Raw genomic sequence first — 27,278 nt, 5'->3', positions numbered from 1 at the left:
GCCCAACCTCTGGGCTTTAGAAGCCTGCGGCTGGCTCCGCCGTGCGCGGCGGCTGCGCGGGTGCGGTCTCCCGGGAGCCGGCTCAGCGGGACCGGGGCTCTTCCCGGAGGACCCTCTACAGATGCGGCGCTGTGGGCGCCCCGACACCTGGAGGACCTCACCGCCCACGCGGGAGTGCCCCACCCCACCCCACCCAACTTGACCGCGCCCACTCCCCCAGCTAGCGGAGCAGCCGCGCAGCCGCTTGCGGGGTCCTCGGCCTCGGGAAGGGGTGGGGCAGTCAGCCACCTGAGGAGAAAAGTCAGGGTCCGAGCGTCCCCTCCTCCACTCCGCCCCACTGCCCCAAATCCTGCCCCTCCCGCAGTTTCCCGTTGGGGTGACTCAAGGGGAAGGGCCTTGTCAGAGGCGCCGCGCCATCCCCCTGTTCTTTATCTTCCCTGAGGACTGCCGGCCCCCCTCCCCGGGCTGCACGGAATGGGGAGCAGAGAGGGGCGGCGCCTGGGTGGGGGAATCTCCGAGAGGGTGAGGGGTGGGAACCAGGGCTGAAGTCACTGGGGAGGGAGGGGACTCAGGAAGGAGGCCCTGGGTGCTCCCGCTGACCTGCGGGCGGGCAGCTGTGGGAAGCCCTGCCCCGCTGTGGGCTCAGGCCTGCAGGCCTGCAGGCCTGCAGTTGTCCAGTCTTGGCCTAGGGCCCCAGGCCCCCAGGTGAATGGGCAGGAGGAGAAAGGGGAGCTGAGCAGAAGACCACGGGCCCGGCAGCCAGGCTCCGGGTCCCCAGAGCCGCCCCATCAGTGCAGCGTGGGTCCTTGGACAGGTTGGCCACGCCTCTGAGCCTCCTCCTAGTCAGGGAGGGTCCTACAGGATGGTGCAGGTCAAGGTGCAGAGAGAGTCTCCTTCCTGCCAGGCCGGGCAGGCAGTGCCCAGTGATCCCCTTCCCCGTGGGTCTCCAGCACCAGGGGCTTGACCCGGTCGCGCGAGGAAAGGGCAGCGGGAAAGGGCCCCTGGAGGCAGAGGAGCAGGGGCCACCCTGCCCGCAGGCCACCTGGGACAGGAGGGGGCTGTGGTGGGCACAGGTAGCCCTGCCCCTCACACCCCCTCCACTCCTCTGGGCTGGCAGACTTCTCGACTTCATCCTGCTTCCCCGATGTTTCCGGTATGGACACTCCGCGGGCCAGGGGCGGGGTGATCCACAGGGCTTTGTGTCCTCCTAGGTGACAGGCACTCCTCCGCACTGGGCTCCAGGACTAGCCCCCTCCCTCCCCCACTTCTATTTCAAGTTCTTGGCTATTTATAGTGACATCGGCCAACGGCATGAGGCCCAGTCTGGCTTCTGTTGGCCCCCACACCAATGGTGCCACCTCCCCTTGGTGCCCCCATCACCTGCCCTGTGTGTGTGTGTGTGTGTGCGCGCGCGTGTGTGCCAGGGAGGAGCCGAAGGAACGCAGGTGCTGGGGGTGGGATGGGAGACCCAGCGCCCCGCCTAGTTCATGGCCAGGAAGAGTGATGGCAGCTTTTTCTTCTGTTCCTTGAAACCCCTGCTGAGCCACCTGAAGAAAGGCCTCCCTGCTTTAGTCTCCAGTTTGGATCTGAGTTCCCCAGGAGAAGACCTTTGAAGGGAGCTGGCCAGGCACCTGCCTGGTGTTGGCCTCCCTGTTGGAGCAGCAGGGAGCACCCTGTTCTTCCCGTAGCCCCACCAGGACTCACTCTGGGCTCTGGGAACTGGCCCCATTGCTCAGTCTCATTTTCTCCTGCCTGCCCAGCCTAGCTATGGCCCCCTTCTCCCTGCATAAAGCCACCACCAGGTCCTTATGGCCACGCCTTCCTAAAGGGCCCTTTGTCTGGGAGCAGGCCCAGGGACTGCCCACCAATCTAGACCTCCGCCCCACCCTCTGCCAAAACGGGTGGGATTCCTCTGGGTGTGGGTGCCAGGAGCCTGGTCAGCTGGGAGGGAGACTGCACTTCCAGGTGCTCTGCCAGCTGCAGGAGGCCCCTGGAGTAGCCCTGCCAAAAATCGGCCCACTCATACGCCTGTCTGTCCAGCACCCGGCCCTCTGCGCCCCTTTTTGGGAGAATGGGACACCAGCTGCCCGGTTCTGGTTCTGTTCTCCAACTCCTCAGAGGCTCCTGGCTCCTCCTGGATGGAGAGGCTTCGCCATGCTCAGGACGGACCACATTTCTGCAGAACACATGAAACGCCCTCCCCCACCTGCTGTCAGAACCATGCAGAGCTGCGCCCATTTCCCATCTAACCTCATCTGGGGCAGAGGCGGTCAGTATGGCCCCAGTGTTGTGCAACCCCACCTCTGCCCTTTTGCCCTCAAGGGCCCTGGCGGCAATGCCCCAGTCTCTCCAGATACAACCTGGCCTTCCGGGCCTGCCCCCACCTTCCTGAGACCTGGCCCTCTTCTCTCTCCCCCACAGAGTCCCTCAGGTCTGAGCCTCAGAAGACCTTGACAGATCCATCCACAGGAGCATGGTCTGAGTTGGAAGGGGGCTGAGTGGCCACTGAGGCTGGCCCCTTCCACGGACTGCTCAGCCAGGCAGAGCAGAGCCTGCGGATCAGGGAACAGAGGCCACCCCCACCTTGGCCCAACTCTGAGGATTGTTTAAGTCAGGTTCCCTCCTTGGGCCTTGGAGAGGGTTGACCTGGGTTTCTGGGGTGGTGTCCAACTCTGAGACTGATGGTTGTTGGTTTATTCATTAAATTGGGCGCTTCCTATCGGCAAGGACGCCTCCTATCGGCAAGGACCAGTGGCTTTCTCTGGTCCATTGGGAGCGTGCAGGTAAGCACACAGCTTTAATATAAGGAGACTAGCAGAGTGATAAACGTTACTACTCATCTACCTTCTCTCCCTCCCTGCCTTTCTCCCATTCACCCCCCCCATCATTTCCTACCCACCTTGCTCCCCACCCATCCACCCAGCAGCTACCTAACCTGTCACCCACCTACCCACCATACCACCCACCCACCCTACTATCCACCCCACCACCCATCCATCCACCTACCCATCTTACCTCCTACCCATCAATCCACCTCCTATCCATGAACTTACCCATTTCCTATCTAACCATCCACCTGCTAACCCATGATCCATCAATCCATCCATCCATCCATCATCTATCCACCTAACCACCCATCTATACATTCAGCTACCTACCCACCCCATCCATCAATCTGCTCACCCACTCATTTATATACCCCCATTCACCCATCCACTCCTTATTCAGCCATCTACCCAACCACTTACCCACCCACCCATCCATCCATCTAGCCACTCTCCTTCACATCCACTCACCTACCCACCCACCCTCATACCCACCCATTCACCCATCCATTAGTCATAAATGTCTGACACTGGCTTTGTTGATTGTAAGGTAAGCGCCCGAACTGCAGCTTTTGGTGGCTGAGGCATCTGTCTCAAAGGCATGGATCACCCATAAACACGTTGTCCGCTACATCAGCCACCCCATCCCTGAACTTCCTTAAAACCCTAGGCACCCACCCCGGCCCCAACAAAGGCAGAGCCCCGTCCATCTGCCCCTCCACCTTGCCGCGTGGCCTTGGGCATGAGGCGGACCCTCCGGGAGCTGAGTAATATACCCTGTGTTTCCAGGCCTCCCTGATGGTTGGTGCTGAGAAGTGTCTTGCAATCATAGTAAGAACACAGGGCTGGGCCGACCACAGGCCTGGCTCTGGTCTGGGAAATGTCTGTGAGGGGAGCTCAGGTGAGTGACCCAGGCATCCTAACCAATAGAATAGCATCACCATGGACAGGCCAAGACCCACACAACACCACCCCATACCCACCCTCTACCCACCACCCAGAACCCTCAAGTGCCTACAGTTCTTGGCCCAGAGCTGGGTAGACACAGAGACAGATTCAGGGGTGCCCAGCATTTAGGAGACCTGCTGTCCCTCTAGGACAGTGTGGGGGCTGGAGCGGGTGCAGGCCAGACCACAGGATTCAAGTCTTGCCTCACTACCTGCTTGGTTCAGGCCTGGTCCACTTGGTCAGTGATCCCCGCCCCCATTCAGTCTTTCACTACCTCAGGGTCCGAGGCCATCTGCACCCCACGGGTCAACCCCCCCCCCCCCCCCGCCACAAGCCGCAGGGGCTCAGGAGCATGAGAGGTGGGGGAGCACCTCCACACTGCTTGTGACAACACCCGCTTTTTCCAGTCCTCCTTTTATTGACTCCAAGGGGCTGCCAGAGTTATAAATAGATGTTCTTCCGCTAAAAATAGCCTTGCTGGAGCGCCAACCCGTGGTTCTAGCTTTCCGCCTCTTTCAGACCTCTCAAGGGTGCAGGATTCAAGGACCCCAGCTCCTCCCCCAGCCCCCACTCGTGTATGTGGACACGCCCACCCGTGCACTCACATGCGCACACAGCCACACAGGTCTGGCCGGTGTCACTGGTGTGGGCTACCTCCCTGCTTGCAAAGCAGGAAGGGTCCTGGCAGAAGAGAAGCAGGCCGAACCTCCAAGGTCAGGCCCCTGTGGGTCTTATACGGTACTTGCCACAGGACCATGGGGTCGAGGGCACAGGCCTGTTTGGAGCCGCCTAGGAAGTACCCAGCGAGGTGCCTGGCATACAGTGGGTGTCCAGCAGCAGGGCTGTGCTATGGTAACCTCCAGGCAAACTTGGAAGGGACCCAGGGCAGCCTGTCTAAAGCCTACCCTGTGAGTCCCATAGGATCGCACACACCACGCAGCCTTCAGCCTCCGCTGCCTGGCGACTGTGACAAGGTGGCCAGTCCGAGGGTGGGCGGGGGTGGCCTCCAGGGAACGGAATCCAGTGGGGGCCCAAGGGTGGTGGTGACACCAGAGGCCCTTGCACCAAATTACTTCAACAAGTCATTTACATGATATTTAAAAAGCAAAGCTGGCTGCAGACACCCTACATAGCTAGACCCCATTTCTGATGAGAAGGAAGAGCCATCGTAGGTATGTGCACACGTGGGCCCACATGGGACCCAAGGTGGCCTTCATCCAGTCATTCCCAGGGTGACTCCTGGGGAGAGGAATGGGGGCAGTTGAAGGGCAGAGCTGAGTTTTTATTTCACTTGGTTCTAAGTTACCCAAGTCCTCACTAGCTCGTAACAAGAAGGGTTCCACACCGAACCTCCTTCAGTGATGCCCTCCCCCCAACCCCCACCTGGCCTGCCCTCTGCCCTCTGGGTTTGGGGCAGTCCAGGCCCAACACCCTGACCTCCTGGCCTAAGAGGGGCCTCCAAGGGCCCCTCCCCGCCCTCCCACCCTGAAGAAAGAGGCAGCAGACACGTGGAGAAAACATCCATCTCAGGATTTATTACAACACAGTTTTCCCAAATACAAAAGAAGGGGGCAGGAGGGGAGCAGAACGTGTGGCCGCGCTGGGGAGGGTTCCGGGCAGCCCAGTCCAGAGAGACTGGAGCCGTGCAGTGGGGGGAACCTGCCACCTCTCCTCCGCTGGACTTTCCAGCAAATAATAGGAGGGGGCCGATCCATTCTGGGGCCACCCCAAGACCAGGGCATGGAGGTGGGGGGCGGGCAGGAGGGTAAAGAGCTGAAGGGGACTTGGAGAGGACTGAGGCCCACCCCTCCCTGCTTGGGACAGGGGTGGAAATGACCAGGGAGGGGCCCCCAGCACACAAAGGGGACCTTCTGGTTGCAGCTGCTCCTTTTGGGGTGACCAGTGCCTCACGAGCAAGAGCACCCCGCCCGCCCCCGTGGGACCTGCCTCCAGAGTGCTGGGCCACGAGTGGCCGGACCACTGTCTCCTGGACAGCACTCCACCTAGTGTCCCCTCAGAAACCCAACACAACAGACAAACAGGAGGCAACTTACATAATCAATAATAATAATAATTAACCAATATTAATAAATACTTAAACCTCTAATCCATAGATTGCAAATACAACGATAGCTTATTTCTTGGGGAATGGGGTGGGGACAGAGAGCAGGAACAGGACTTCTGCTTAAAGGTGGCATGACAGGGACACGGGGCTGTGGGTCCAAAGAAGAACAAACAGAAACAGCCAGAGGGGCAGCTGGGGGTGGGACTCAGTCCTGCCGGGGCCACCCCTCCTGCCAGCTTCCCTAGGGGGCCAGCTCCACATCCTAGACCCTAGGACTTCTGAGGTCGGGGGACATCTACTCTAAAAACCTTGGGTACCAATAACCCCAGTGGGTGTGGGGCCAGGGTGGCTGGGCCTTTTCTCCTGCCCTCACTCCCAGGCCAGCCCAACTGGGCCCAAAGCCACCTGGAAGATACTGGGAGGCTTCGGAGGGGAGAGCTCTCCGGGAAAGGGGTGTGCAGGGGGTTTCTCTCCTCTGAGGCCCCTGTGAGGGCGGGGTAGACTTGGGAGACACATCCTGCATCGCCCAAGGCCCCCCACCCTGCAAGCATGGGGTTGGACAGGTGCTCACGGCCCCCCTCCCTCGGCAAGGTGGCCACTCCTTGCAGCCCCTCACCTGCAGTGCACCTGACTTCCAGGTCTGGCCTGGGGTGGGCTGGTGGAGGGAGAGCCCAGAATAAGACCCTAAACCCATCTGCTCTCTGACCAGTGCAGCCAGCATGGCAAGCCAGCGAGCTCAGCTCCTCTCGCCAGACATCCCAGAGGGCGCTCCAGGACACTCTCAGAGCAGAGGAGAGGGAGGCAGCCCCTGAGTAGCCTTGCTGAGCCCCTGAAAGTGGGCCTGGCTCAGGCGGGAGTGGGGGGCACTCCACCTCCATCCCTGCTCCGGGACCCCCTGCCTCTGACACTCAAGAGCCCCCTTCACCAATCCTACCCTGTTCTATATCCCAGCCCCCAGCCTTGGCAGGCCCAGTGCTGGTCAGCACCTGCCAGGCACAGGCCTGGGGAAATGGGTGGTGGAGGTGCCCTCATTGGCACCAACACACGGTGCCTGGAGCTGGCAGAGGCGTGGCAGGGACTCGTGGACCATAGCTCCTATGGCTTTGGTGCGCAGCCCGAGAAAGGAGGGGGGTGCAGATAGGGGTGGGCGGGAGGGCAGGCGGGAGTTTCTGCGGCTCAGTTTGTGGCAAGGTTTTTTTTTTCCTTTTTTCCCTTTTTTCTTAAGTAAAAAGTGCACGAAAGCTCGGCAGCCTCTTTGCAATGGTCAGCAGTGTTTCCTCAGGGTGGGGCTGGCGGGGAGGGGACCCCGGGCCTGGCACCCAGCTTGCGACTGAAGGGTGGCCTCATATTGCTTAGAAACCTGTCTCAGTTTAAATACCGGCTAAAAATAGAGCTTGGAGGACCACCCTCACTGTTGCCAAGTCATTGCCAGAACGAACAGCTTCAATAAATAAAAAATCGAAATATTTACTTCTCGATAAAAATCGCAGTAAAACCATTTACCTTTCTTTGCATTATATATAATATATATTTATAGTGGGCCCGGCTGCTGGCGGCCCAGCCGAGGGCAGCGCAGGGCTCAGGGGCACCGGGTCCCCACGGAGGGGCCGATGCTGGCCACCGTCAGGACACCTCGATGACCTCCACGCTGCCGGAGAAGCTGGCCTGCTTGCCCAGGGTGGCCAGCTCCTCACTGCGGGCGCGCCCCTCCACCATGCCCTCCTCAAACTCCATCTGGCAGCTTCGACGCTTAAATTGCGTCTCTGGGGCTGGCTCCTCGGGCCAGCTGGTCCGCACGTCCCGGGACTCGGCCCTCGCTGCCTCCCGCCGTCGCAAATCACCACCGCCTGTGCCCTGTGGGCCAGCCAGGCCGAGGGGCGAAAGCTGCACCCCCTGTGCACCCTCAGGGCTGAAGCACCAGAGCCCGTCTGGCGACGGTGTGCCTGGAGAGTCCAGGGGCGGTGCCCAGCCCCCAGGGCTGGCCGGCTGGCCTGGGCCAGGCAGCCCGGGCACGGACAGGGCCGAGAGGCCATGCCGTGGAGTCTGCCGGGCAGTGTCCCCAAAATTCAGGCCGAGGCCATGTGCGGGGGAGCGGGCGGGGGAGCCCGCTGGAGGTCGGAGCCGCCGGCGGGGCCGCGGGCGCAACTCGGTTGCTGCATCTGGGCTGTCGGGGCTGGGCGAGGGCAGGCCTAGTACCCCAGATGGGCTGTCCAGCTTGCAGAGCTTGGGGGCCTCGCCAGGGTCAGGGGCCCCGGGGCCATCTGGTCGCCGGCTGGGGGTATAGGCCGACTTGATGTCTAGCGAGAAGGAGCGCTTGAGGCGGCTGGTGTCCTGGAGGCGGTCGGAGGAGAGGTGCAGGCCGTGCAGGCCCTGCTGCAGCACGCTGGTAGCGGGGGCTGCAGCAGGCGAGGGGGGCTCCCTGCCTGTGCCCCGCTTGCCCTCCCTGGCCGAGCTGGCTGCTGCACTCCCCGTGGCAGCACTCTCTGAGGTAGGTGGTGGCAGTGGCGGCAGGGGGGCTGCAGGGCCTGGGAGGTGCTCGGGCATCCCGGGGAGAGGCGCCCCCTCGCCTTGCAGGGCAGCCAGCAGCTTCAGGCTCCGCTCATACTCTAGCAGCTGGCCCAGGAAGTTGAAGTTGGGCGAAATGGATGGGCGCCGGTCCTTCACAAACCTGGGGCAAGAGGCAGCCGGATGGCCACGGACAGGCTGTGCACCCACCTCTCCCCGGCCCCAACTGCCCGTTCCTGGGCACACAGCCGCAGTCAGACCCACATGTGCTGGGGCTGACTCAGGCCTCCTTCCCCGCTTTCCCTCCCCAGCCCGCTGGCCCTGAACCCTGGGTCACTCCGATGCTAGTGGGTGGAGAGAGGAGAGGAGGGGGAAGGCAGTTTCCAGTCACAGAGGGAAGCCTGGCTACCTGTAGGCGTCGTCTGAGGACATGCCCATGGTCTTCATGATGTAAGCGATGGCGATGGTGGCAGAGCGGGAGATGCCAGCGAGACAGTGGACGATGACTTGGCAGCTGGACAGCTTGGCTTTATCTGGGGGGGGGGGGATGGGGACCAGGTGAGTGCAGGAGTGGCCAGTCCTTCCCTCCCCCAGGTAAGGGACCGCGCCCTCCCTGCCGCTAATAATAGCAGCTACCTCTCAGGGAGCGGCACCTCCTCCCGCCCCTCCTCCCGCCCACCAGCCCAGGAGTGGGCGCAGGCGCCTCCCTCACCGATGAACTCGATGGACTTGTCCAGCCAGGGCAGCAGCTTTTCACAGTAGTTGTCGTTGATGGGGATGCGCATGAAGCGGCTCTCGCAGATGAAGTCCGGCTTGGGGCAGGAGTTGCTGGCATTGAGGACATAGCTTATTCCGTTTTGGGTCATCAGATCCTGGAGGGACAGGGGGGAGGGGGGGCGGGTTGGAAGGGGGCGCAACTGGCAGGACCTGAGGCGCCCAGATCCCAGAGCCTCAGGAGTCGCCGCGGGGCTGGGCCCTGAAGCCCCGCCCACTTCCACCCGGGAGCCCGCAGGCCTCTGCCAGCCCCGCCCACAGCCTGCCTGGCTCCCAGGAATTTTAGGGCAGCCTGGGCGGTGGCTTTACCCTCTTCCCTCATCACCATTTTTAAAACACGGGATTCTTTCAGCGCTGGCCAGCGGCCCAGTGACATCAGCGGTTCGGCATGTAGGCTCTGCCGCTGAGGGGGCGGGGCGCTACTTCCTCGCCCTGCCCTGCAGGGCCCTTCCCCCAGCCCGGCTCTAGTAATGCTGCTACCCCTTGGGTCCTCCAGGAACCCCAAGCCGTGCTCTCCATCCCCCCATGGGCCTTCAGCTCCCTTCCCCCTTGGCCTGTGCACACACCTTGTTCAGGACATCCTTCTGAGAGCCCAGGTAGAGGTGAGGCAGGATGCGGGTCAGGCCCACACTGGGCACGGGCAGGCAGGGCTGGGACAGGCTCACAGGCAGCAGGGCAGCGGGCTTGCCCTCACAGAGACCGGGGAAGCAGGAGGAGAAGGTGGCAAAGCCCCCTGCAGTAGGAGGGGCGAGGAGACTGTGAGGCAGGCTGCTGGCTGGGCAGGAGAGAGCCCAGGGCACTGATGCCACTGTGTCCCAGCCACACCCACCCTGGCCCACAGCCGACCCTCTGGCTTGAGCCCTGGTCTCAGTGCCGGGTGCTGGAGGCCATCTCCCCACTCCCAGGTGCAGCTTGAGCTCGTGCTGTGCACCTACAGCCCCTGAGTAGCACGCCCACATTCCTCCGCGTGCTAGTCAGGGGCTAGCCCCACCGGGGACGCCACTGTGATGCCCGTAAAACGTGGGGTCGAGGTGGCGGTCAGCACAGCACGCGAGGGCCCAGGCAAGGGCGGGCTCCCAGGCCGTGGGTGTGGATCACACAGCTCCTCCATACCTGTGGCCGCTCCAGGCTGGGCCTTCCACCTCTCCCTCTGGGCTGATGCAATACCTCCCTGCCTCCATCTGGCTGGGAGCCCCAGGCCAGGCTTGGGTGCCAGGACCAGGAGGCAAGAGCTTCTGAGGGGCCCTCCCCTCCTCCTGGGCATGACATCACCCACTGGAATGGGCACAGCCCACAGGGGCATCTGCGCTCCAGTTGTGGCTTCAATCCACCAGCAAAGACCAAGGAGCTGGGCACCCTGGGGACTGGGAGCACGCAGGGTAGGCAGCGGGCACACAGACCACATGTGGCTGGCACGTGCACTGCCACAGTCCTGCACAGCACATCTGAGTCCTGGGCCAAGGGTCAGAGGAGGGAGCCCACCACTGGCCAGAATGACCTGGTGGGGTTCTTCCCTGGGGTACCCCTGACCCAGTGCGTGACCTCGGCAGAGCTGTTCCTCATCCTACGCACCACACAGCCAGGTAGGGAGGCTCACAGAAAATGACGACAACGACACACTGAGAATGGACGCGCTTATACCAGCCTGGCTGGGTGCCCAGTGGCCACCAGCTCTTGGTAGAGTGAGGAGGGCCTGCCAGGTGGCACCCTGGGGCAGACCGCTCTTCTGGAAACACAAGCCCCATGGCACCTGCCCTGGTCCCCGCCCAGCAGGCTGCTATTTCTGGTCTCAGTGGACCAGTCCATCCAATGAGACAATGGGGCCGAGGCCTACCCTCTCCAGCTGGAGGAGGCAGCAGAGTGAGGTGTGGTCTCCTGCCCTGGTCTGCGGAAGATCTGGCTGATCCCAAGGACAGAGACACATGGGGGCCTCAGCCTTCACCCCGGCCCAGCTCAGAGTCCAGTCTGTGCAATCCCCAACCAGAGTGCCCCTGTGCACTCAATGAAGGGGCCTGACTTTGGGGGGGAATGGGGGACCTCCAGGCTAGGAAGTAGAGGTGCCAGCCTTGGAGTTCCCAGGAGAGGAGGCCAAGCTGGGTCCTGGGGGTTGGCTCCTGCTCATCACCCAGAGCCAGGGGACCCCTGCTCCAAGGGGGGGTCCACCAGGAGCGTCCTCCCCCAAGGAAAGTCTGCATGGTGCATGGCCTGACAGTCTTCGCTGCAGTTCCTCAGGTAAGGCCCCCAGGACCCACCTGGCTAGAGCCAACTGGCTTGGGGTGTCCCCTATGAACCCCCAGATGCCAGGTCAGGGACGCCCAGGCTCTGGGGAGCGAAGCAGTGACGGCTGAACTGGACCCTCCGCAGGTCCCCGCACTCCCAGACTTGGGAAGGCGCCTCTACCTACCCCCTTGGCAGCCACTTCCTGCAGGAGGGACCCCTTCTTCCCAGCCAACCCTGCTCCCTCAGCTAAGCCAGAGGGGCTGCGGCTGGTCTTGCCCTCACAATGCAATCCTGGACTCGCACACGGTGCCCCACCGGCAGCCAGCCGCCTCTGCTGGGCGAGCTCCAGCCCCCAGGCCGCACCCACTGCCCTCCCGGGTGGGGTCACCACCCACCCTTCGCGCTCCCGCCTGGGTCTCCAGCCTGGGTCTGAAGGCGCTGTGCGGGCCCCGGCGGACAGGGGGCGCACCCGTCAGGCGGTGGCATCCCCAGCCCGCATTCCGCAGCTATGCTCACAGGTGGCCATCGGTGCTGGGCCAGGCGGCAGCGGCTTAAAGGGCCAGGCTCCCTCCCCCACCCCATCCCCCAAAGATACAGCCCAGTGGGGTGGGGGTGGGGGATGGGGAACTGGGGTCACAGCAGCCGATTCTCACACCCCAGTGCGCCTAATCCCACGACCCTCTCCCGCTCACGACAACGTCCCAGTGGTGGTGGAGGTGGGGGCGGGGGGGAGGGGACGACAGAGGGCTCCCTCCAGCGGTGCTGTCCTCTTCCAGGCGCTCCTTAGCACCCTTCATCCCTGGCCCAGGGGTTAGTCCGCCAGTACCGGCCTCTGCCAACCTACCCCTGTGCTGCGTTCCCCTCTTCCCCCCTCAGCCTGTCCTTCCTATTCTTACTGCTCAAGGACCTGCTTGCCTCCAGGTGGGAGCTGTGGGCAAGGCCAGGAGGCTGTCCCCATGTCTGGGTCCTGACTTGGGGTCCCTATGAGCCCTCCTTATACCAGCAGGGTCATGATTTCTTGACCCTCCGAGAAATCATGGCTTGGCTCTCAGAGAAATGGGGCAAATACTCTAACCTTGCAGGGTGGGGCAGCGAGAGCGGGAAGAGAGGGCCAGGGGCACAGCCAGGTCCCGGTGAGCCCTCCTGGTGCATCCTAGCTCAGGCCTGCCCTGCCAAGTGTGGGGTGAGGGTCCCGGCCCCCTGGCGGGAGACAAACCACTAGAGGCTCTGGCCACCTCCCCATGTCCCCGAAGCAGCTCGGAGACCGCTCTTCCCACTCGTGCTGGGTGCATGTGCACACACTGCAGGTCCTGGCTGGGCCCTGGGAGGGTTCCCGGCTGCCCCGGACACCTGCACAAAGCCCAGACTTCTGACCTCTCTCCCCTCCAATCCCCACCCACTCAGCCCACGCGGAACTGGCGGTGGTGCCATCAGAGTGTCCGCTTTTCTGTGGCTTCTGGTTCCATACAGACACAAACCCCACATCCCACCCAGATGAGCTGGGGACACTGGAGGGGGGACACACACCAGGCTGATGCTGGCCACCAGCCTTCCAGAGCCATGCACAGATGCAGACCCGCTGCGTGGAGACCCAGCTGTTCAGGGCACTGGGCCCGCAACAGACACAGGAGCAGAGAGCGGCACTCATGCCTGGGCACCGTGCTGAGCCACACGACGGGCTCACCTGGCACCTCCTCCGAGAAGTCTGCCTGAGCAGCCTGGCAAAAGCAGCCAGCGGACTGCCCACCGCCTCCCTCGCAAGCTGTGGTGAAGTCTGTGCTGCCTCTGGGCACCGGTCCTGGAGGGCACCAGCCCTGACCGGGTTGCCATCCTAGTCCACTGCCCCTCTGCCACCTGGGCCCCACTGCACCTAGTGCCCGATGCCACAGCCTGGCACCCACCGACCACCCCGCCGGTGCCTCTCGTGGCTGCTGCTCAGGGCAGGTGTGCTGAAGAAGCAGACACCTGTCCTGTCGCTGAATGATGGTGGGCGACACCCTCCACACCTCCCACTCCACCTGCCTCCATAGCCCCTGGCACACACAGGGCAGGGGCAGGAGCACCCATAAAAGCCTGGTCCTGTGCAGGGAAGGTGCACATTCCTGGGACAGGCCAGCTCCACCCATCCCAGGGTCTCAGGAGGTGGATTCTACAGAGGTGTGTGTGTGTGTGTGTGTGTGTGTGTGTGTGTGTGTGTGTGTGTGTGTAGGGGGCTTCCCAGCATCCAGACTGGCCTGGCTACTCTGGGAAACAGGAAACCCATGGGGACCTCGGAGGACCACCAGGTAGAGGTCATGCTCCGGGGGCCGTTGCCAGGCATCCTGTGCTGGGCTGGAGCCTCAAGGGCCCTCTCAAGGGGGGACCAGTTCTGCTCAGACTGGGTTTCTAGAGGCTGAGGCCTATGACCCCTCCTTGGGATAGTTGCTGGGGGGGCTGCCAGCCGAGCCACCCACATCTTTGCCTAGATATCTCCCCCACTCTCGCCACAAAAGGTATTTGGGGGTTTCCTTCTGTTCACCTCTTCCCCTGCTAGTGAAGGGGACCCCAAAGTGTGGGGGCCCAGGGGAGGGGACGGTGGGGTCCCAAGAACTACAGAACCACTGCCCCAGCCAACGCTGATCTCTGGGCTTAGAGAGAAGAATAGGGGTGGATCCATCTGGAACCCCAACTACTGGATGCTCCTGCCCCCCCTCCCACCCCTCAGCCAAGCAGGTAAGGATGAGAGAGGCCAAGGGAGAGGTGTCCTGCATCCCTCCAGGCCCTGGGAGCTCACCTGTGAGAATGGCCACACTGTCGAAGCAGCCGTCCAGCTTGCTGAGCAGGATGGAGAGGAAGCTGTCTGCAGCCAGCACGCTGGCATCCCGGGTGCTCTGGTCATAGACAACCACATCTTGCGGCTCCTCGGCCTCTGCCTGGGGCCATGAGCAGAGGGCAGAGGTCAAGGCACCAGCAGGAAGGGGCTTGGGTGATAGGAGGGAGGGTCTGCTGCCACCTTGCTGCCTTGAGGGAAGGGCAGGCAACCGACCACCCACCGTATACCTGAACAGGTGTAAACACCCATGGCCACACAGGCAGGCCCTCAGAGCAGGCAGAGATGAGGACACTGGTCCCCATGCCGCCACGTACAAGAGTGAAGGGAACGAAAACTATGGGTGTCCGCTGTGGGCCAGCCCCACGCGGAAGAGACAACAGGAGGCTGTGGTAGGTGCCCAGCAGGCACACATGCAGGGCTCACAGCGACAGGATGGCACAGCCAGGGCCTGGGCTGGCCCCCACATCGGCCAAGGTGAGGGGAACCACCCTCAGAGTCCCCGGGAGGCACATTTTGGGGATTTGAAGGCAGGGCACCTTTGGGTCTGGCTCTCCTCTTCCTGCACCCCCAGCAGCTAAGGGGAGACAGGGCTGCAGCAAAAGCCCCCAATTCCGGAGGCAGCAGCTGGAGGCTGGGCTCCACCTGCCCTCCTCCCCCTCCCAGTGCCCAGCCTGGGGGCCAGATGTTCAGCAGCTTTTGCTTAGAGAGAGGCCGATGCCCCGCCACCCAAACGCTCAGCCCTTAAGCCAGCAGAGCTGCCAACCCCAGCCTGATGATGTCACCGGCAGCCAATGGGATTGCACTCTGGCAGGGAGTCCTCGCTGGGGGTGATTAATGACTGGATTCCCCTCATTGAGGCTGCAGGGAGTCCGTCTGGGTCGGCCCCTGGGGTGGGGGCTCTCACCTGGGTCCTCTCACAACCGGCTCTGCAAGGGGCGGGCCTGTGACCGAGAGCTCCCCACAGCTTCCAAGGCTGTTGGCCTGTCACCCCACCCCCATGAGAAGTGCCACTGCCTTCCCGGGCCACTGGCCCTGTTGTCTATCCCTCCCTAGCAGGACTTGATGCTACTGGGAGCAGAGACAGGACTGTCCATTGCAGGTGACCCGACATTCTTGGGAGCCACAGAGAGAATTCTGGGTCACTCAGGACTCGAGAGGGGAAAAGAACGGGGCGGGGGGGAGGGCGGGCTGGGGACGCAGATTGCTCATTATAAGCTCCTTGGCCGCGCCCCATCCTCCTCTGAGTCCTCGCAGCCACCTGAGCATGGACCTGACCCAGCTGCCATCCTGGTCCACTGCCCCTTGCCGCCTGGGCCCCCGTGCCTGGTCACATCTCGCTCATCCACTCAGCACCCCTCTCTGGGCCCATGCTGGGCCCCTGGGACATGGCCTTGTCTGGTGTGTGAAAAGCTCCGTGCGGGGCTGAGTGAGGATCCAGACAGGGTGGGAAGGCTCTTGGGTGGGTGGGGGGGGCGGGCAGGGGCGATGGGGTCAGTGAGAGCCGCTCTGGGGATGGACGCTTAAGGAGCAGGGGAGCTGCCCACAGCAGCCCGGGAGTGGGTGGCTCTGAGCATTCTGACCCTGAGGAGCCCGTTGTGGGTTCAAGGGCAGGGTGGGGGCGGCTGCCCCAGACATGCCCTGTGCACCTGGCTGAGGAGCTCAGCCTGGCACCAGGGGTGACAGGAGCCGGTGGGAGGCAGGCAGCGGGACTGGACGCGCTGGTACCTGGCTGCGCACGGCGGGCTGGATGAGCTCCGCGATGGTCACCTTGCCCTGCTGCAGCCGCCGCTTCACCAGCTTGGAGCAGCAGATGTTGACGGAGCTGAGCACGTGCCAGCGGTTGTACTCCACGAAGGAGCGGCTGTCGATGACCAGGGGCCCTCCGGGCCCACCCCGCAGCAGGCTGGCCAGCTTCCTAGCATCCATCACCTTCCTGGGGAGCCGGTCCCCGGCCATGGCAGGCAGCGGGCAGTGGGGAGGGGGTGCCCCCTGAAGTGAGCAGGGGCTGCTCCAATGGCCCAGGTGTGGCCTAGGGTTCAGAGTGACCAGGCATGGTACCAGACCTGCAGGGAGAGGTGGCCAGTCAGCAGCAGCCTTGGAGGGGCCAGTGTGTAACCCCAGCACCCAGGAGGCCGGAGCCTGCACCCACAGCCTTCCTCTGGGGCGGGAGGGGGGATCGGCATCCCTCTGCGAGCTCTGACAGTGCGCTGGACCCTGCTACACGGCTGGCACACCCTGGGGTTTCTGTTACCTCCCTTCCCCTCTATGGACCCCACATCTTCCCAATTCCCAGGGCCCCTCGCTGCCAAGTCCCCTCCCCCCAGGCGGCACACCCTTCCTCTCTGATCCCAGTGACCCAATCAATCACTCCATAAGCTGATAATCTAGACAGGGGTGGGGGATGGGGTCAGAGCTGCCTCCCAGGCTGCTGGGCTCCTGGGGGCTCCTCTGCTGCCACAACCTTCCCAGGTCTGCAGCCCAGGCCTAGAGCTCGCTACGAGCTCGCCACCCAGTGTCTGCAGCCAGTTATCCTTCTCCGCAGGGTGTGTCTCACGCTCACAAAAAGGGGGTGGTGACAGCGGGTGCTCTAGCACAGTGGGGGCCTGGGGTCTGGGAGCACCTTCTAAGGGCTGGTAGATCCCAGGATGGGGTGGGGTGGGGGCAACCCAAGGATAAAGGTCAACATGGGTGATCCATATCTGGGATCCTCAGCATGTCTCTAAGACCCTTGGGCTGAGGGGTGAACGGAGGGAGGAGGAGGTTAAGGAGACTGCAGAACTCTGGGTGGAATTCCCCTCCCGGGGACTCAGTGTCAAGTCTGTGCCACCCCACCCCACCTGCCAGGCCCTGCCTTTGCTTTAAGATGGGAAACTGAGGCTTAGGGAAGGGGTGGGACCAGCCCAAGGTCACACCAAGGAGACTGGACAGAGCCCCAGGTCTCATTCCATCAGTTCTTCCCTTCACCACATCCCCACCCAGCTGGGGGCGGGGAGGGGGGGGTGGCTGTTTGATTCCTTCACGAGCAGTTTGGAAAGCTTCTGAGTTCTAATCACCTCTTCGAGGCTGAGACCAGCCACAGCCACCAGGCCTCCCACACCCTCTCCTGCCCTGGGACATGGAACCAAGAGCCCAGCTCAGAGGCCCAGGACCCTGAGAGGGACACAGTTGGGGGGCGGGCACTGAGGGCCAGGGGGTCCTGCACCTGGCACTTGCCTCGATGCCCTCATCAGGTGGGTGGGGCAGTCACCTCCACCTAAAACTCCAAACTGAACTCCAGCACAGGGAGGAGGGAGGGGCTGGGAGAGTGGAGGGCACTATACTGCCCTCCGGTCTTTAACTGCCCCTCAAACCAGCAGGGTGTGAATCCAGGCTGGAGGAAGGCAGGGAGGGGGTGAGGCGAGGGGGTGAGCAGAGACCAGCGAGGGGAGGGGCGATGCCCGCTGGGGCTGCAGTGGGGTGGGCAGCCCGGCCCCAGGCCCTACCTGGTCCCCCCCTGCCTCCCAAGGATCTGCCAGCCAGACCCTATTAACCACTACAGTATTGTTATTTGCAGCCAAGGGGGACTCATTAGTCAGTTAGCACCTCCGTTGTCACCATGGCAACAGCAGAGGTGCCAGGCAACCGCTCCTCCTGCCTCAGCAGCCACTGAGCAGGCTGGCTCTATAGAGCCGCAGGTCCCCCTCCTCACTTGCTCCCCCTCCCCAGCCTTGCAGGTGCCCAGGACCTGGGGCCTGGGACCACCCCCAGCCAGGGCCCATGAGGCCCCGCCCCTCTCCACCCTGCACAGGCTCTGAATGGCCAAGGTCTGGCCTGAACCCCTCCTGCAGGAGACCCCTTGCACGGAGCTGGCCTCCTGGGAGCGCATCCTCACCCACGGGCCTGCTTGGACCTACAGCTTCCCTCTCCCTCTTGGGATGTATGGATGGGGCTGAGCACTGGGCACAGAGTGGGGATCAGTGGGAACGCTCAGGACAGCCTCGAGCAGGCCAGTGGGGCCAGAGCAGGCCAGGTGGGTACAGAGGAAATAGCTATTGCAGGGTCTTGGGCCTCCCTGCTTTCAAGGACCTGCTCCAGTCTCAGCCCAGACCCCATTCCTGGGAAGTGAGGGGGAGAGCCCCGACCACCTCCTGTTCCGGAGCCTGGGGCTGTGGGAGGGAGAGAGGCACAGCCCACACCCCACCAGAGGCGGCAGGAGACCCCTCCCTGTCCGGGCTGGGCGCAGCCTGGCTGCTGTGCGGTGTGCACACCGCTATGCCTGCTGGGACATGCCCCTTTGCACACTGACCACACACAGAGCCATGCTCACCCCTTTCCCACAATGCACCTCACCCCACCCCGCCATGTATAGTTACTCACACGCAAATGTGTGTGCACACACATGTGGTCACTGGACATAGGTGTCCTCACCCTCTGCATGTCATGCCCAATCCCTCTAGGTCCCAGGACACCCAAACCCCGGAGCCAGCCCCACGACTCTACACCGTTGCTCCCAGGGCCTCCGTCCCTGAGTGCATGCATGACCAGGAAACCCAGCTGACAGCACCCTCACCACGGTGCCTTCTGCTCGGCATCTAGTGACCGGGAGCTCACTGCCTGCAGAGGTGGCTAGGCTCTCAAGACTGTGAGGGTGGGACTGTGGCTCTTCCTCCGAGGAGTGGTGCCGGGCACAAACAGGCAGGCGCTCAGGGAAAGCCCACGTGGAGGGACCTGAGATGTCCAGCTTGCTATGGCCCAGGGGCGGAAAGGCCACACCAAGAGACCTCCAGAGGCAGGGCTCCAGTGCTCCCAGCAGGCTAGCTCACACCACCCCCACCTATGCTCATCAGGGACTCCACATGCTCACACCCCTGCTCCCCTCTTGGCACCCAGGGGTGGCTAGGACAGGACCCAAGCTGGCTTCACTGCCCTGGCCAGCCCAGGGAGGCTATGGACTTAGGATATAGGGGGGTGGGGGCTCTGCCCCCTTGGCACCCAGGGGTCTTGGGGTGACTTGGGGTGGGAGGGCTTGGCAGTGGGGCCTTGGAAAGGCAGGTGGGGACTGACCCTGCAATGCCCGGGCTTCCTCTGCTCCTGCCTGGCGTGCTCTGGCCTCGCTGATCTGCAGGGCTTGTCCCTGGGGTGCACACCAGGCCTGCCCAGGCTGCTGCTGGTCACCACCCTCCAGGTTTCCCACCTGGACCAGCCCAGAGCATCTCCCCATTCCTGCCCAGGCAGAGTTGTCCCAGAGAAGTGCCTCAGCTCCTGCATCCCCGGTCAGTCTGACCACGTCTCTTTGCTGTGGGTTCATCCCCCTCCTCTCCTTTCCCTCTGAGCTTCACATCTTGGAAACATAACCAGGATTCCCTCTAGCCTCCCCTGGCCACAGCCATGGCCCCCGGAGCCCTCTGTCCAGGAGAAACTTCTGGACCCCAAAGTCAGCCTCAGCCTGAGGAGAAGTGATGCTGGGAAGGGCCCTGGAGCACAGGATGGCTCCGAGCATCTTCCTGCATCTCCATTCATGGAGCTCACTGTTCCTGGAGGCAGCCTCTGGGGCCAGGAGCCTTCCCTCGGGCTGAGGGCAGCAGGGATGAGAACCTGCCCAGCAACTCTCCCAGCCCCACTGATGGCCGCGACCTCAGGATGCAGCCCATCCTTGGCCAGTGCTCCTTAGCCATCTGAGTGAGGGCAGGGGACACCTGTCCTCTGAGCAGGGAGGGGCGCTGATGCTGCTCACAGCCCAGGGCTGCCCTGGGGGCAAGGTCTGGGGCACAGAGCAGGGAGAACACTGCTCCCTGGCCCGCAGCACACCCGCCCCTCCCCCCCCCCCCCCCGCCTGCACCCCACGCTGCACAACAGGAACACTGCAGATGCCACACCAGATCCTGCCACCGGCTCCCCCAACCCCCATTCCCACTCCCCCTCCATCACTGCAGCCCCAGGCCGACTACCCCCAGCAGCAGCCAGAAGGCAAATTCTCCCAGAACATGATAACCTGCTATGGGCTGGGCCCATTGATGCCCCCCCCCCTCCAGGCCAGGCTGCTATGCACCACCCCCAGGTGGGTAGACAGGCAGAGGGAGGCTGGCTACACTCAGCCTGGCAGTGCCAGCCCCTCCCCCAGCACCCGGGCTGCCTCCGCAGCAGCCTGGCGACTGTCTTTATTCCGCAGTGGCCAGCTGAGCACCCGGAGGTGGGGGTGCCAGCGGTGGCCTGGGTGCACAGGAGAGGTGGATCTGCAGCCCCCCGACTCGGAATGAGTCCTTTCCTGAGCCTTCCACAGGCCAAAGGCCCTCAGCTCCCGTAGCCACAGCCCCTGCACCCCCACAAGCCCGCATTAGGGACGACCTTCTCCAATTCTGCGCCCCAACGGGGGCTGAGTGTGTGTGTGAGGGGGGAGAGGGCGGCGGCGGCGTCGCAGGCTAGCGCAGTGGTCCCGACAGGTACCCTCTGGACCTCAAATGGTCCCTCTGGGTCCTTAATTCGTACCCCTCCCCCCGCCAAGATAAGCAGCAATCGCAAGGAGAAAGGCGGCGAAGCGGTGGCAGGGCGTGGGCCAGGCCCGGGGCCGCTGGGCGCTGCAAGAGGCGGGGGAAGGGCTTCCCTGTCCGGTGGTGGCATCCCTGCGAGCTGGGTTTAGGGCCGGCAACCCGCGAGCCGGGGCCGCTCACCTTCTGGCTGCCTCCTCCTCCCGGGAGCCCTCCGGACGCAGCCCCCGAGCGCTCCCGAGGTGGCGCCCCCCTGGCCGGACGCACGGGCTCCTCCGTGCGGTTAACCTCCTCCCCACTGGCGCCCCCCGCCCGGCGACCCGCTCACCTCGTTCACGCTCGCCTCGGGGGCGCACCGGGGACCGCGTCGCGCTCAGCGCGCAGGGTCAGATGCGCCGCCCATGGGCCCGGCTGGGGCCCACGCAGCCGGGGCAGGGGACCGGGGAGCGTGCGGGCTGCGTCGCCGTCGCCGCCGTCGCCGCCACGGCCGCCGCAGGGAGCGCTTGCTCGGGCCGGAACGCGCGCACTGCGGGCGGGCACGCGCACTCACGGCGCGCATCCCACCCGCGGCTCGGCGGGCGCGGCCGGTGCTGCTCAGGCTCGGGCTCGGCTCGGGCTCGGGCGTCCGAATGGGGGGCGCGGAGCCGGCTCGGCCACCGCTCGCCCGCGAGTGACAGGCCCGGGGCGGAGGGCGGGGCCGCCGGCGGGGATGAGGTCATGCCGAGCGAAAAAAGCCCCTGACGTCACCTGCAGCCAATCAGCGTGCGCGACTCGGGGGCAGGTGACGTCAGCCGGAGCCCAGCTTTGGGTGCAGATGAGAGGCGGAGGCCGCGGAGGGCGGGGGGCCGGGCTCGCCGCTACTGCCCTCCGCCCTCTGCCCTCACCCCGCACCCGGGCACTGGCTCTTAAAGGGGCCGCGAGGGATCCCTGTGCGCGCCTGGACCCCATCTTTCCCAGCCCCATCTCTCTGCCTCTCCCGGGGACCCCCGGCCTCACCGCACACAGACCCGCGGCGGGCCCGGCTGACCCGGTTCCCCGCGAGGGTCTTCTCCCCGCGGTCGGGGCTGAACTGGCGCCGGCCCCCTGTCCCCCGCCCCCTGCAGCCTTTGTTCGTGTAGGGCCTGCCGCCGGGAGAGCCTTCGCTAGCGGGGCCCGGCCCGCGAGTGCGCCCCGCGCGCGCTCTCCCTGCAGCATCGTGCTCACCCTTCTCTGCGACTCCCGGAGGTGGGAGCGCGCGTCCCCACTTCGCTGGGGAGGAGCCTGGAAGCTCGGAGGCGAGATGGGTCGCCTCGGTCACGCATCTCATGGACTGTGGTGTGTGTGGTGGAGACAGTGCAGCGCCGTCCCCCCTCCCCCGCCCCACCGAAAACCTCTAGCCCTTGACGTTTCCAGGGAAAAGCCACCCCTAAACAGGCTCACCGGGCCCACCCCGACAGTGTGCCCCCCCTCCAATAAAGACTATGGGGGTCCGCCCCCAGCCGGTCCTTGTGGGAACACACCAGCCGGCCGCTGGGACGCCCGAGTCCAGAGCGGGAACAAACACAGGTAATTACACCTCGGCAAGCGTGGCTGGAAGCAAACAGGGCCAGTTACACATGGAGCAGGTGGGCGTCCCCAGAGGCCACCCAGGAGGTGACCTGCAAGCCATGATTGGAGGCTGAAGCGGCCCGTGGGCCAGCAGGGCCCACCCTCGGCAGAAGAGGACCTGTCTCTCCCCCAGAAGGAGGCCAGGGCGCCAAAGGGGCAGAGGACAGGCAGCCACGCACCCATTGATGGTCAAATATTTACTGAATGCCTCTTCAGGGCCAGGCCCTGTGCCAGCGCTAAGACTCATTTCAGAGAAAGGACACCAATGGCTCTGCTCCCGGAGCTGACCAGCCCTAGGAGCCTGGAAGGTAATTATTTGGGGGAGGTGTAGCTAGACAGCCCAGGCATTTCTTTCCTTTTTAAAAAAATATTTTTATTGATTTCAGAGAGGAAGGGAGAGGGAAAGAGAGAAACATCAGCATTGATTGTCTGCCTCCTGCACACCTACTCCTGGGGATTGAGCCTCCAACCCTGGCAAGTGCCCTTGACCGGAATCGAACCCGAGACCCTTCAGTCCGCAGGCTGCTGCTCTACCCAATGAGCCACACCAGCTAGGGCCCAGGCATTTCTGAACCCCTCCTTCCCTGGGCTCCCCAGTGGAGAGTGACGGTGTTCCCGCCTCCAGCCCCAGCCCAGCCCGTGCAGGTCTCCAGGGCGACAAGCTCTGGGAAGGGCTCAGTCCCCAGGAAGCACAGCCCCTTCCCACGGAGGAAGGCGGGATGGCTTTCGGCCATCGCTGGCTGAAAGAAGGGTCAGGAAAATGAAGCAGGCAGGACGGGCCTGTCTCCTCAGGGCCAGGTGGGCAATCAGGACCCCAGAGCTCTGAGCAGGAATGGGGTCGGGAGGTGTGTGCTGGCCAGGGTTCAGGAGGGGCCCTCCCCTGTCCCATACCCAGCTCCCCCACCAGATTGTGCTGCGCAGAGCTTAGCACATAGTAGGAGTTTAATAAGCGCTTGGGGCCTCTTCCCTTGCTGGCCTGAAGAGCAGCAGGCACGTGTGTGTGTGTGTGTGTGTGTGTGTGTGTGTGTGTGGTGCCTGGCTCAGAGCCAGCACTCAGGAGAAACAAACAACTTGGGGGGCAGGGGGATGAAGCACAGGGAACCAGGGGCTATTTAGGGCTGGAGCTGGGCTCAGGGCCTTCCTCCTTCCCTGAGCCAGGCTGGGCCCGGAAGAAGGAGAGCCCTGCTCAAAGAGGTCCTGGCCAGAGGGGGCCTGTGAGCTCCGCAGGGGAGATGCCCATCAAGGATGCCGGCCAGGTCAGCTACGTGGGGGGTGGGGGGTGGGGGGGTGGGCCTGGCTGTCCTGGGCTCACTCCATGTCTGAAAAGTGGGGAGGCTGGACCATGGAAGCCCTGACAGGCCGGTAAAGGCCTGGACCCACAGGAGTGAGGTTGTCCATGTCTTTCTAGAAGAACTGTGTGTGTGTGGGGGGGATGCCTAAACCAGCTTTCTCCCCCTGCCAGGCCCAGGGTGGGCCCAGTGGATGGGAGGAAGGTGGGGGTAGGGTGCTAGGGGTGGGTGGGGGTGTCCAAGTGGGCTCCTGCGGGGAGGGGGGAGCTCCTTTTCTGCCAAGCCCAGATGTGGTCTGGGGGTACCCTTGGTCCCTAAGAACTCTGACTGTGCTCTGAGCAGACGGCAGTAAACTGAGGGGCTGTCCTCCTGTCCCTTTCTGAAAGTTGCCCGTGTGGGTGGGTGGCACAGTTTCCCAGGCTGTGCCTGACCAGGGGAATATATTTAGGCCATGAGAACTTTATAACCCTAATGGTTATTTCTCCCAAAAACGAGCCCTTAAACCTGGCGTTCTGCAACAAGGGGGCAGCGGGGTAGGGAGGTATCCACTGTGGAGAGGACTGTGACTTTCCAAGCCCCCAGCTCTGGCCCAGGAGCTAGATTCTACCCCTCCCCAGCTTTTGGCTGCGCCCTCCCCATCAGAGCGTTGGCACCTGATGGGGTGAGCTCTGAGGCCCAGCCGGGCTCAGCTCTGCAGGGCAGCGAGCACTCCTCTGGGCGCAGGTGTGGAGGGGCAGGGAGGCTGGAGAGCGCGCTGCGGTGGGTCTGAGGTGGGCCACGGGTGAAAGGGAACACCGCGCGGGTTTACAGCTCCCCAGCGGGGCCTGGCCTTCCGCAGTGGCCGCCATGCCCGGCGGGGCCAAGTCCAAGCCCCAATGTCTGCTGGGCCCTGGTTCCCCACAGATGATCGCGGCCACGATCATGTGCGGGATCCCTGTGGTGGAGCAGGGTCCCGCGCAGAGCCTGGGAGGCGGCGAGGCGGCGTCCGGTGTCCGGTCCGGTCCAGCGGATTTTTTGGCTCGGGCTCGTCGCTCGCGGGTTGGGCAGCCTCAGGTGGGACCCCGCTCCCTCTCGGGCAGGTCGGAGCACCGCGGTCCCTGCGCTCCCGACGGTCCGTGCGCGCCCTCTGCCGCCCGCCTGCACCCATGGCGCAGCGGGGACGCCCTAGGCGGGCGTTTCTCAAAGCATCCTTCCTCTGCAAAGGAAAAGCGGGTTCGCTTGTTTCTTGCTAATTGGCAACTCAGCGCACGCGTAGCAGCCGTTTGTTTATCCAGGGTATCCATTTCCCTCTACCTGACTTTTTAACAAGTCAAGGCCTGGTTAGTAATATGCACACCTCGGATGAACAAGTAGATGCATGGTTTTGACAACCATATATGCACCCCGGTTGGCTACCAGAGCACTTCCATCCTCATCACCGCGGGGGCGTGTGGCCTGTTCTTGACCTTCATAGAAATGGCACGCTTTTGTGTCTGGCTTTTTTCCCTCAAGGAAATGCTTTTGAGATTCCCACCACCCAGTGACCGATCTCTGTGGTATTTGTATTCTATGGGTGGGTGGTGATGTTCAACCAGCTCTTGTTCTGTCAGCCCGTTCCCACATTTCAGCTACTAAGAACAACGCGATGGGCAGCATCTTTCTATCTGACCTTTGTAACACATCACAGGTGATTTTATTTCTTGTGTTTTTTATTATATTTAAAAACTTACAAATAAGTACAGTGAGAACACTATAACACACCTATGCCCTAGACCTCACCATGTCAGCATTTTTCTTTTTTTAACATTTAATTTAATTCAATTTATTTATTTTAAAATCTTTATTATTGAGACTATCACAGATGCCCCCCTTTTCCCTCCATTGCCCCTCTCCAGTTCCCACCCCACCCCAGGCCTTCACCACTCTGTTGTCTGTGTCCATAGGTAATGCCTACATGAACATAAGTTCTTTGGTTAATCTCTTCTGCCACCTCCCACCCCTTCCCTCTGAGATTCCTCAGTCTGTTCCATGTTTCCATGCCTCTGGTTCTATTTTATTCATCAGTTTATTTTGTTCATTAGATTCCTTGTTCATTTATTTTAATTTTTACATTCAATTGTTGATAGATATGTATTTATTTCTTCTTCTTCTCCTCTTCCTCCTCCTCCTCCTTCTCCTTCTCTTTCTTCTTCTTCTCCTCCTCCTCCTCCTCCTCCTCCTCCTCCTCCTCCTCCTCCTCTTCTTCTAGAATGCCCTTCAACATTTCATATAATACTGGTTTGGTGGTGATGAACTCCTTTAGCTTTTTCTTGTCTGAGCAGTTCTTTATCTGACCTTCGATTCTAAACGATAGCTTTGCTGGGTAGAGTAATCTTGGTTGTAGGTTCTTGCTATTCATCACTTTGAATATTTCTTGCCACTCCCTTCTGGCCTGCAAAGTTTCTATTGAGAAATCAGCTGACAGTCGTGTGGGTGCTCCCTTGTAAGTAACTGCTTTTCTCTTGCTGCTTTTAAGATTCTCCCTTTGTCTTTAGCCCTTGGCATTTTAATTATGATGTGTCTTGGTGTGGGACTCTTTGGGTTCCTCTTGTTGGGACTCTCTGTACTTCCTGGACTTGTAAGTTTATTTCTTTCACCAGGTAGGGGAGGTTTTCCATCATTATTTCTTCAAATAGGTTTTCAGTATCTTGCTCTCTCTCTTCTTCTGGCACCCCATAATTCTGATGTTGGTACGCTTGAAGTTGTCCCAGAGGCTCCTTACACTATCTTCATATTTTTGGATTCTTTTTTCTTTTTGCTCTTCTGATTGGGTGTTTTTTGCTTCTTCATATTCAAAATCCCTGATTTGAATCTGGGCATCCTCTACTGTTGATTCTCTGTAAATTATTCTTTTTTTTTTTTTTAAATATATTTTATTGATATTTTACAGAGAGGAAGGGAGAGGGATAGAGAGCTAGAAACATCGATGAGAGAGAAGCATCGATCAGCTGCCTCCTGCACACCTCCCACTGGGGATGTGCCCGCAACCAAGGTACATGCCCTTGACCGGAATCGAACCCGGGACCTTTCAGTCCGCAGGCCGACGCTCTATCCACTGAGCCAAACCGGTTTCGGCACTGTAAATTATTCTTAATTTCAGTTAGTGTACCCTTCATTTATTTTTTTAAAAATACATTTTTATTTATGTCAGACAGGAAGGGAGAGAGAGAGAGAGAGATAGAAATATCAATGATGAGAGAGACTCATTGACCGGCTGCCTCCTGCATGCCCCACACTGGGAATCGAGCCTGCAACCCGGGCCTGTGGCCCTTGACCAGGAATTCGTTTTCTGTTCAGGCAGCTTCAAAATTCAGAAAATGTCTTAAGGGGTAGATATGCCTGTGTCAGAGGCAGAGACTTTCACCTGGGAGGACACTGTGGGCTCAGCACCACAAGGTGACAAGAGTCCCGTGACTGTGGCAGCCTCGGGTCAGCCGCGTGGCCTCACTCAGGCCCCAGAGATCAGCAGTGTCCCTGTGCCCTATGCCAGCACTGGTGAGTGCCAGCAGCTCTGCTGGTTTCTCTCTCTCCAGGGAGAGCCCCTCCTTCTGGGTGAAGCCTGAGGGTCAGCCCACACCCAGACGTGACTAACTCCCCAAAGGACGAGAGCACAGAAACGATGCTCGGGGCGTCTCAGAAGGGCTTTGCTCTCCAGATGTTTCCGTCTGGTCTCCATGCTTCCCCAGCTCTCTACTGTCATGTAGGACATATTCTTACATTTTAAACATTGTGATAAAATACACACCACATGCAATTTGCTAATGCCTTTAA

General features: G+C 61.9%; 1 protein-coding gene across 2 annotated transcripts; it reads right to left on the bottom strand.

The window, feature by feature from the left end:
* Positions 1 to 7,060: 7,060 nt before the first annotated feature.
* On the bottom strand, positions 7,061 to 21,925 carry DUSP8 (dual specificity phosphatase 8). 2 transcript variants are annotated; one of them, XM_080643044.1, is made up of 7 exons: positions 21,817 to 21,925; positions 15,875 to 16,212; positions 14,111 to 14,249; positions 9,684 to 9,850; positions 9,056 to 9,215; positions 8,753 to 8,876; positions 7,061 to 8,506 (listed from the first exon to the last, which is right to left on the bottom strand). In XM_080643044.1, the coding sequence occupies exons 1-7, from the start codon at positions 21,917 to 21,919 to the stop codon at positions 7,462 to 7,464; spliced, it is 2,076 nt and encodes a 691-aa protein (XP_080499170.1). In that variant the 5' UTR covers positions 21,920 to 21,925; the 3' UTR covers positions 7,061 to 7,461. The 2 variants fall into 2 exon arrangements, with proteins under 2 accessions (XP_080499170.1, XP_080499171.1); XM_080643045.1 differs by lacking the exon at positions 21,817 to 21,925 and adding an exon at positions 20,942 to 21,299.
* Positions 21,926 to 27,278: the final 5,353 nt, after the last annotated feature.

The sequence above is a fragment of the Plecotus auritus genome, assembly GCF_963455305.1.
Source record: "Plecotus auritus genome assembly, chromosome: 9".
Lineage (NCBI taxonomy): Eukaryota > Metazoa > Chordata > Mammalia > Chiroptera > Vespertilionidae > Plecotus > Plecotus auritus.
This window is presented reverse-complemented; position numbering and strand designations above follow the sequence as displayed.